General features: G+C 57.5%; 1 protein-coding gene across 1 annotated transcript in view; it reads left to right on the forward strand.

Moving 5' to 3' along the window:
* Positions 1-339: 339 nt before the first annotated feature.
* C30H2orf42 (chromosome 30 C2orf42 homolog) overlaps positions 340-10,458 on the forward strand; it is a 19,637-nt gene continuing 9,518 nt past the window's right edge. Inside the window, exons 1-7 of the mRNA XM_088068198.1 lie at positions 340-399; positions 1,916-2,718; positions 4,428-4,538; positions 5,033-5,158; positions 5,966-6,070; positions 7,925-8,032; positions 10,269-10,445. Of these exons, the coding sequence (XP_087924324.1) occupies positions 1,920-2,718; positions 4,428-4,538; positions 5,033-5,158; positions 5,966-6,070; positions 7,925-8,032; positions 10,269-10,445 (1,426 nt within the window). The 5' untranslated portion in view covers positions 340-399; positions 1,916-1,919. The remainder of the gene's footprint in view (positions 400-1,915; positions 2,719-4,427; positions 4,539-5,032; positions 5,159-5,965; positions 6,071-7,924; positions 8,033-10,268; positions 10,446-10,458) is intronic.

The following is a 10,458-nucleotide window of genomic DNA, read 5'->3' on the forward strand; positions in this document are numbered from 1 at the left end:
CTCACAAAAATGGAAAAAAATACAAAAAACTTTTTTTTTTAAGAAAAAAAAATGGGAAAAATGAAAAAACTGAGCTGCTTGTGTGCTGTGTTTTGTTGGGTGCGTTGGGGTTGAGAAGGGTGGAACTTGTGGGATTTGGTGGGTGAAAAAGGTGGGATTCGGGGGAGGGGGAAGCGAAATTTGGGGGAGAAATGGGGAAATTGGGGGATTCTCGCTGCGGGGGCTGATGGGAGTTGTAGTCCGAGCGTCGCGTGTGGCGCATCTTCTCCTTGGACTACAGCTCCCAGCAGCCCCCGCGGTTCACCACGTGGTGCCAGCGGACCAATAGGAGCGCGCCGGTGGCGGAAGTGGAGCCCCCCCTACCATCACGGTGCTCACGGCGGCGGTAACGGGGCTCAGGTACCGGGGCGGAGGTGACGTCACGGGCCGCGAGGGATGCTGGGAAACCCCGGGAGACGCCGGTGAGGGGGGGAGGGGGCAAGACCCCGGGGCCTGGCCATGAGGGGAGAGACCCCCGGGCCCGGCCGTGAGGGGAGCCGGGGCCTGGCCATGAGGGGAGAGACCCCCGGGGCCGGCCGTGAGGGGAGAGACCCCCGGGGCCGGCCGTGAGGGGAGAGACCCCCGGGGCCGGCCGTGAGGGGAGAGACCCCCGGGGCCGGCCGTGAGGGGAGCCGGGGCCTGGCCATGAGGGGAGAGACCCCCGGGCCTGGCCGTGAGGGGAGAGACCCCCGGGGCCGGCCGTGAGGGGAGAGACCCCCGGGGCCGGCCGTGAGGGGAGAGACCCCCGGGGCCGGCCGTGAGGGGAGCCGGGGCCTGGCTATGAGGGGAGAGACCCCCGGGGCCGGCCGTGAGGGGTTCATGGGGACCGGGAGAGGGACGGGGCTTGGTGGGGCTCAGGCTGGGGAAAAAGGGCTTGTGGGGACCCCGGGGACAGGAGGGTGACACCAGGTGGGGTCCGGCTCTGCTCCCGGGAAACGAGGGACAGGACAAGAGGGAACGGGCTCAGGCTGTGGCCGGAGGGTTTAGGTTGGATTTTGGGGGAATTCCTTTGTGGAAGGGTTGTCCTGCCCGGGGCAGTGGCAGAGTCCCCATCCCCGGGGGGTTTATCAGTGCGTGTGGCACTTGGGGACATGGTCAGTGGTGGCCCTGGCCGTGCTGGGCCCGGTGATCCCGGAGCTCCTGTCCCCCCGAAATGTCCCCATTGGGACAGGGACGTGTGACAGCGCTGAAGTCGCTGTCCTGGGCGGTCAGAGTGCTGCAGGGTCACACTGTGGGCATCCAGGAGGGAACTGCCCTGTTCCTGTCCCGTTTCTGGCCACGATTCCTCCTTCCTGGGGCAGGACAGGCGCTGGCAGGGTGGCACAGGGACCAGGCAGTGGCCATTGGGGTGGCACAGGGACTGTTGGGGTGGCACAAGGACAGACAGTGGCCATTGGGGTGGCACAGGGACTGTTGGGGTGGCACAGGGACAGACAGTGGCCATTGGGGTGGCACAGGGACTGTTGGGGTGGCACAAGGACAGACAGTGGCCATTGGGGTGGGACAGGGACCAGGCAGTGGCCATTGGGGTGGCACAGGGACTGTTGGGGTGGCACAGGGACAGACAGTGGCCATTGGGGTGGCACAGGGACTGTTGGGGTGGCACAGTGGCAGACAGTGGCCATTGGGGTGGCACAGGGACTGTTGGGGTGGCACATGGACAGATAGTGGCCATTGGGGTGACACAGGGACTGTCAGGATGGCACAGGGACTGTTGGGGTGACCATTGGAGTGACACAGGGACTGTCAGGGAGTCCATTGGGGTGACCCAGCACAGAGTAGCCAGGGTGGCACAGGGACCGTCAGGGTGGCCCCTGGGGTGGCACAGCCTGTCAGGCCGCCCCAGTGACCACCCTCCGTCCCCATCTCCCCCCAGCTCCATGGATCCGTGCCCGGGCAGGCCCAAGGCCCCTTCCTTCCTGTCGGACCTGGGCAAGGCCACTCTGCGGGGCATCCGCAAGTGCCCTCGCTGCGGCACCTACAACGGCACGCGGGGGCTCAGCTGCAAGAACAAGACCTGCGGCACCGTGTTCCGGGCGGGCACGCGCCGCCAGCCGGGCGCCGACGCCGTGCGCGTCCTCACCGGCTCCCACAGCCAGCTGTACTCGGTGCGCCAGCGCGACTCGCGCTGCTTCGTGGAGCTGGGGGTGTCCGAGACGGCCATCCAGACCCCCGAGGGCACCCTCATCACCCAGCTGAGCTCGGGCCGCTGCCACGCGCCCGCCTGCGCCAAGGCGGCGGCCGACAAGCAGTGCCAGCACCTGAAGCTGGCGCTGGGCTGCCAGGCCGAGGCCACGCCGCTGCCGCTCAAGAGCTCGGTGCTGGGCACCGTGCAGGCTCCCGCCGAGGCCAAGCAGAGCCTGTGGGAGCTGGCCACCGAGCCCACGGGGCCGCTGGTGCAGAGGGTCACCAAGAGCGTGCTGGTGGTCAAGTGCAAGGCCAGCCAGAGGCACAGCCTGGGCTACCTGCACGCCAGCTTCGGCCAGCGCCGCTTCTCCTGCGCCTGCCGCGCCCCCGGGCACGGCCACGCCAAGGGGGAGGAGGAGGAGGAGGAGGAGGAGGAGGAGGAAGAGTCGCCCCCCGCGCGCTGCATCCATTTCCTGGCCTGCATCTGCGCCTTCGCCAGCGACGAGAGCCTGGCCCAGGAGTTCTCCGACTTCCTGGCCTCCGACGCCGGCGGTGGGAATGGGCAGGGATTCTGGGGGCTCTGGGGTCACCCTGAACACCCCCCGGGCTCTCCGTGTCACCCGGGGGTTGGGTTTGGGTCCTGCCCCGTCCCGCTGCGAGCACAGAGCTCCGTGGGGAGCGGTGCCCAGCTCCTGCCTGCGTGGCAGCAGAGTGGGGGCTCCACGGGGAGCTGGGGGGAGCAGATCCCAACGGGTTGGGGGTCCCTTTCTAGGGCTGGAAAACTCTGAACCCCTTCCCAGAGCAACCTCTGGCCTTCATTCCCCAAAAACCCCTCCCAAAGCAGGAAATCTGGGGTTCATTCCCTGTGACCCCCCCCCCAGCAGGAATCTCTGGGGTTCATTCCCTGTGACCCGCCCCCAGCAGGAAATCTGGGGTTCATTCCCTCTGACCCCCCCCCAGCAGGAAATCTGGGGTTCATTCCCTCTGACCCACATCAGGAAATTTGGGGTTCATTCCCTCTGACCCACATCAGGAAATCTGGGGTTCATTCCCTGTGACCCCCAGCAGGAAATCTGGGGTTCATTCCCTCTGACCCCCAGCAGGAATCTCTGGGGTTCATTCCCTGTGACCCCCCCCAGCAGGAAATCTGGGGTTCATTCCCTGTGACCCCCAGCAGGAAATTTGGGGTTCATTCCCTCTGACCCCCAGCAGGAATCTCTGGGGTTCATTCCCTGTGACCCCCCCCAGCAGGAAATCTGGGGTTCATTCCCTGTGACCCCCAGCAGGAAATCTGGGGTTCATTCCCTGTGACCCCCAGCAGGAAATCTGGGGTTCATTCCCTGTGACCCCCAGCAGGAAATCTGGGGTTCATTCCCTGTGACCCCCCCAACAGGAATCTCTGGGGTTCATTCCCTGTGACCCACATCAGGAAATCTGGGGTTCATTCCCTGTGACCCCCAGCAGGAAATCTGGGGTTCATTCCCTGTGACCCACATCAGGAAATTTGGGGTTCATTCCCTGTGACCCCCAGCAGGAAATCTGGGGTTCATTCCCTGTGACCCACATCAGGAAATCTGGGGTTCATTCCCTGTGACCCACATCAGGAAATTTGGGGTTCATTCCCTGTGACCCCCAGCAGGAAATCTGGGGTTCATTCCCTGTGACCCACATCAGGAAATCTGGGGTTCATTCCCTGTGACCCCCAGCAGGAATCTCTGGGGTTCATTCCCTCTGACCCCCAGCAGGAAATCTGGGGTTCATTCCCTCTGACCCCCCCAGCAGGAAATTTGGGGTTCATTCCCTCTGACCCACATCAGGAAATCTGGGGTTCATTCCCTCTGACCCACATCAGGAAATCTGGGGTTCATTCCCTCTGACCCACATCAGGAAATTTGGGGTTCATTCCCTCTGACCCACATCAGGAAATCTGGGGTTCATTCCCTCGGACCCCCCCCAGCAGGAATCTCTGGGGTTCATTCCCTGTGACCCACATCAGGAAATTTGGGGTTCATTCCCTGTGACCCCCCCCAGAACAGCAGCAGCACCCAGGATTCCCACCATTCAGGGGGTTCTGCACCCCAATAACCCCACACAGTCCAAGATAAAAACCCACTCGGGGGGCACAAAATCCCCCCTCGCCTCCAAAGGAGCCTCTTGGGAGGGTGGGTGGTTCTCTGGGGACATTTGGGGGGTGGCTGTGTCCCTCTGTGTCCCCGTGCCTCGTGCTCGGGGTGGTTTTAGGGACAGGATTTTGTCCCCAGGGCTGAAGGGGACGGTGATCCCGCAGCTGCTGCGCGGCCCCGGCTCCACGGCACGGGCTCGGGGGGCGGCTGCTGCCAGGGCCAAGAGGAGGAAAAAGGACGTGGGGCCAGGTGAGTGTCCCTGGGGAGGGCCTGGGGTGGGTGGGGGCTGAAATCCCCCGTGGAGGCAGCTCTGGGGTCAGATCCAGCTGTTGGCACCTCTGGAGCAGCTTCATGGGGTCAGATCCAGCTGTTGGCACCTCTGGAGCAGCTTCATGGGGTCAGATCCAGCTGTTGGCACCTCTGGAGCAGCTCCATGGGGTCAGACCCAGCTGTTGGAACCTCTGGAGCAGCTCTGTGGGGTCAGATCCAGCTGTTGGCAGCTCCATGGGGTCAGATCCAGCTGTTGGGATCTCTGGAGCAGCTCTGTGGGGTCAGATCCAGCTGTTGGGATCTCTGGAGCAGCTCTGTGGGGTCAGATCCAGCTGTTGGGATCTCTGGAGCAGCTCCAGCTGTTGGAACTCGGCTCCCCAGCCCCATGGGGTGGTGCTGTGGGGCTGAGGGCCCAGAGGAGGGGGGTGACAGGGAACTGCCAGGGACAATGTGGGTGACAATCCCTCCCTCAGGGTCACAGCTGCCCGGGCCCCTCCTGGCTCCAGACCCGGCTCATCCCGGCCCCAGGAGGAGCGGCCTGAGGAAGCCGCCGGTCTCCTCTTCCTCCTCTTCCTCCTCCTCCTCGCTGAAGAGACACGGTGAGCCCTGGGGCAGTGCCGGCGCTGGGTTTGCACAGCTGGATGTGGGTTTTGGGAGGGAATTCCTGGTTGTGAGGGTGGGGACAGACTGGGATGGGATTCCCGGAGCGGCTGGGATCTCTGGAAGTGTCCAAGGGCAGGTTGGAGGACCCTGGCTCTGTGGAAAGTGTGGGACCCATGGTGGGACTGGGTGGACTTTGAGGTCCCTCCAACCCAAATCCGTGTTTAGATGGGATTTTAGGAAGGAATTCTTACCTCAGGGCGCAGAGAGGCTGGGATGGAATTCCCAGAGCAGCTGGGGCTGCCCCTGGATCCCTGGGAGTGCCCAAGGCCAGGCTGGACCACCCTGGGACAGTGGGTGGGACTGGATGGGATTTAAGGTCCCTCCCAACCCAAACCATTCCCAGATTCCATGAGTGACTTCTGCTGGCATTCTGTGGGATGTTTGGGAGAGGAAAGGTCCCTCCAGCACCACTAAATCCCGTGGGTTTCCCCACATCCCTGTGGAAAACCCTCTCTCCACGCTGGCATCGCAGCCTTTGCTTGGTGCTTTTCCCCCTCTTGCCTTCAGTTTTCCCTGGAAATCCACACAAATCCCTCATTTTCCTGCTTTTCCCCCACACAGAGCTCACCCACCCCGGGCCGGTTCCTGGGGGTGAGCTGTGGGGCAGGGTGACATTGCCTGTCCCTTCCCTGTGCCCCACAGGCTGTAACCAGGCGCTGGACAAATCCCAGGTGTCCCTGTCCTTCCAGGGCTGAGCTGTGGGGCAGGGTGACATTTCTGTGTCCCTTCCCTGTGCCCCACAGGCTGTAACCAGGCGCTGGACGAATCCCAGGTGTCCCTGTCCTTCCAGGAGTGGCTGGGCAGCGTCACGGAGCGCATCCACCAGACCATGCACTACCAGTTCGAGGGTGAGTGTCCGCCTGTAGCCCCTGGCTGTTCCCCTGGCTGTTCCCCTGGCTGTTCCCCTGGCTGTTCCCCTGGCTGTTCCCTGGCTGTTCCCCTGGCTGTTTCCTTGGCTTGGCTGCAGGTTGCCAACGTTTAGGAACACTCACAATCACAGAATGATTATATGAAATTGCTTTATTAAAGAGTTCTGGGTGTCGGGGGTGCACAGACCCAAATCTGACCCGATTCGCTTTTGAGCTGAACATGTTTTATACTCTATCATTACATAATTTACATATTAATTATTAAACTTACATTATTCTATTGTAAGCATTGTTTTTACCCAAGCATGGATTTCTCATGATTCCCCCAAACCCCTAACACAGTTCCTCATGTTCTTTAAACAATAATTATATCTAATCACATCTAACAATTGTATCATTTATCATATATTGATTACACATGCAGTTTGACCTGATCTTTAGCAAGCACAAGGCCTAACATTTCCCAGGGCCTGCTTTTCCCAGGGCAAACCCAACTTTCTTTCTAAATCCCCGAATTTTCTAAGATTTTAAGACTTTTTACAATCCAGGTGACCTTGAGGGCTCGGGGAGGGGATTCTGCCCCTCTGCCCCGCTCAGGTGAGACCCCCACCTGCAGCTCCCAGAGTCCACAGGGTACCCCAGAGCTGCTCCAGGAGAAGCTCTGGAGCCAGCCTGGGAGGGCTGGGGTGTTCCCCTGGAGAAGGGAAGGATCCTGGGAGAGCTTCCAGCACATTCCAGGGGGCTCCAGGAGAGCTGGGGAGGCACTGGGGACAAGGAGGGACAGGCACAGGGAATGGCTCCCACTGGGAAAGGGGAGATTTACATGGGGAAGGGGCTGGGATGGAATTCCCAGAGCAGCTGTGGCTGCCCCTGGATCCCTGGCAGTGCCCAAGGCCAGGCTGGAGCAGCCTGGGACAGGGGGAGCTGTCCCTGGGTGGGACTGGGTGGGTTTTGGGGCCATCCCACCCCAAACCATTCCAGAATTCCACGGCTCTCAAGCCCCTCTGCTCTTTGGGGAGCATTTTGGGAACACTTTTGGTGTTTGGAATGCTGTGTCCCTTTTTTGGGAACACTTCTGGTGCCATTTGGGAACACTTTTGGTGCCATTTGGGAATGCTGTGTCCCTTTTTGGGGATGATTTGATGTCTTTTGGGGAATAGTTTTGGTGCTGTTTTGGGAAGGCTTTTGTTGCCTTTTTGGGGATGATTTGGTGTCTTTTGGGGAATAGTTTTGGTGCCTTTTTGGGAAGGCTTCTGTGGCCTTTTTGGGGATGATTTGGTGTCTTTTGGGGAACACTTTAGGTGCCTTTTTGGGAACATTTCTGGTGCCATTTGTTAACACCTTTTGGTGCCATTTTGGGAATGCTGTGCCCTTTTTGGGGATGATTTGGTGTCTTTTGGGGAATAGTTTTGGTGCCTTTTTGGGAATGCTGTGTCCTTTTTTGGGGATGATTTGGTGTCTTTTGGGGAATACTTTTGGTGCCTTTTTGGGAAGGCTTTTGTTGCCTTTTTGGGAACAATTTTGGTGTCATTATGGGAATACTTTTGTTGCCTTTTTGGGAACACTTCTGGTGCTATTTGTTAACATTTTTTTGGTGCCATTTTGGGAACGCTGTGTCCCTTTTTGGGAACATTTTGGGAACGCCCAAACTCCATCCACGCCTCCCACCACCAATACCACCACCCAAAACAGCAACAGCGAGGGGACAGCCTCCAAATCCCAGACATTTCCCGGGGAATTCAACCCCTGCTGATCCCATGAGCCCCAGGGACCCTTTGGGATGAGGATTTGGGACCCCCAACCCTTTTTCTGACCCCGCTGTGCCCCTCCCAGGCCGCCCGGAGCCGCTGGTGTTCCACATCCCCCAGTCCTTCTTCGAGGCTCTCCAGCAGCGCATCTCCAGCGGCAGCGGCAAGAAGAGGCTCCCCAACTCCACCACGGGTGAGGAAAAGGGGGAAAAACACGGGAAAAATATGGGGAAAACATGGGAAAAACACGGGGAAAAACATGGGAAAACACGGGAAAAACGTGGGGAAAAACATGGGGAGAAACATGGGAAATCCATGGGAAAAACATGGGGAAAACACGGGGAAAACAAGGGGAAAAACACAGGGAAAACACGGGGAAAAACACAGGGAAAACACGGGGAAAAACACGGGAAAAACACGGGAAAAACACAGGGAAAAACACAGGGAAACATGGGGAAAACACGGGGAAAACACGGGAAAACATGGGAAAACACGGGAAAACATGGGAAAACACGGGGAAAACACGGGAAAAACGGGGGAAAACTGGGGAAAAACACAGGGAAAACACGGGAAAAATGGGAAAAACATGGGGAAAAACACGGGAAAACACGGGAAAAAACATGGGAAAAACACAGGGGAAAAACATGGGGAAAAACATGGGGAAAACTGGGGAAAAACACGGGGGAAAAACATGGAGATAAACATGGGGAAAACACGGGAAAAACATGGGAAAAACACGGGAAAAACACGGGAAAAACACGGGAAAACACGGGAAAACATGGGAAAACACAGGGGAAAACACAGGGAAAACATGGGAAAACATGGGAAAAACATGGGAAAAACACAGGGAAAAACACGGGGAAAAACACGGGGAAAACACAGAGAAAACACAGGGAAAACACAGGGGAAAACATGGGAAAAACGGGGGAAAACTGGGGAAAAACACTGGGAAAACACGGGAAAAATGGGAAAAACATGGGGAAAAACACGGGAAAACACGGGAAAAAACATGGGAAAAACACAGGGGAAAAACATGGGGAAAAACATGGGGAAAACTGGGGAAAAACACGGGGGAAACATGAGAAAAACATGGGAAAAACATGGGAAAAACATGGGAAAAACACGGGAAAAACACGGGGAAAAACATGGGGAAAAACATGGGAAAACACGGGAAAACATGGGAAAACACGGGAAAACACAGGGAAAACATGGGAAAACATGGGAAAAACATGGGAAAAACATGGGAAAAACACAGGGAAAAACACGGGGAAACATGGAGAAAACACGGGGAAAACACGCGAAAAACACAGGAAAAACATGGGGAAAAACATGGGGAAAAACACAGGGAAAACACGGGGAAAAACACGGGAAAAACATGGGGAAACACATGGGGAAAACACGGGAAAAATATGGGGAAAAACACGGGAAAACATGGGGAAAAACATGGGGAAAAACACAGGGAAAACACGGGGAAAAACACGGGAAAACATGGGGAAAAACATGGGGAAAACATGGGAAAAACATGGGGAAAAACACAGGGAAAACACGGGGAAAAACACGGGAAAACACGGGGAAAAACATGGGGAAAACACGGGAAAAACATGGGGAAAAACACAGGGGAAAACATGGGAAATCCACGGGAAAAACATGGGAAAAACACGGGAAAAACATGGGAAAAACACGGGAAAAAACAGGAAAAACATGGGAAAAACACAGGAAAAACATGGGAAAAACATGGGAAAACGGGGAAATGGGTGGAAAAATTGAAGTGTGGGGGAAAAGAGTGGGAAAATAAAGGGAGGAAAGGAGAGGGGGAAAATTAAAGTGTGGGGGAAAGGGGTGGAAAAATAAAGAGGGAAAAAATTAAAGTGGGGGGAAAGGGGTGGAAAAATAAAGAGGGGAGAAAAGAGGGGTGGGAAAATAAAGGGAGAAAAAAGAGGGATGAGAAGGGGGGAGAAAGGGGGAAGGGTAAAAAATAAAGAGGGGGAAAAAGAGGGGGAAGGAGGGAAAAGGATGAAATGGATGAAAAAAATGGGGAAAAGGGGGGGAAAAATAAAGTGGGGAAGGGGGGGGAAAAAGAGGCAAAAAGGGAGGGAAAAGGGGCAAAAAGGGAGGGAGAAGAGGGGGAAGGAGAGAAAAAATGAAGAGGGGGAGAAGAGGCAAAAATGGTGGAAGAGGGGCACAAAAGGGGGAAAGGAGGGGAAAAATAAGTAGGGGGGAAAGGGCAAAAATGGGAGGAAAAGGGGAAAGGTGAAGAGGGGGGGAAAAGAGAAAAAAAGGTGGGAAAAGAGGCAAAAAGGGGAGGGAAAAGAAGGGAAAACCAGGAGAAGGAGAGGGAAATTAAAGGGAGTTGATAAAACCAAGAGGGATGATAACAGAGGGGGAAAGAGCAAAGGGGTGAAGCCCCCCGAGCCGACCCCTCCCCGCAGCCTTCGTGCGCAGGGACGCGCTGCCCCTGGGCACCTTCTCCAAGTACACCTGGCACATCACCAACGTCCTGCAGGTGAAGCAGATCTTCGACACGCCCGAGGTGAGGCCGGGCCGGCCCCCCCCGGGACCCCCCCCCAGCCCCGGCGGGCCGGCCCTGAGCGCTCCCCGCCCCGCAGGTGCCGCTGGAGA

This window comes from Pseudopodoces humilis, chromosome 30, assembly GCF_049639895.1.
Source record: "Pseudopodoces humilis isolate 2021_Gansu_Grassland_sample_001 chromosome 30, ASM4963989v1, whole genome shotgun sequence".
Lineage (NCBI taxonomy): Eukaryota > Metazoa > Chordata > Aves > Passeriformes > Paridae > Pseudopodoces > Pseudopodoces humilis.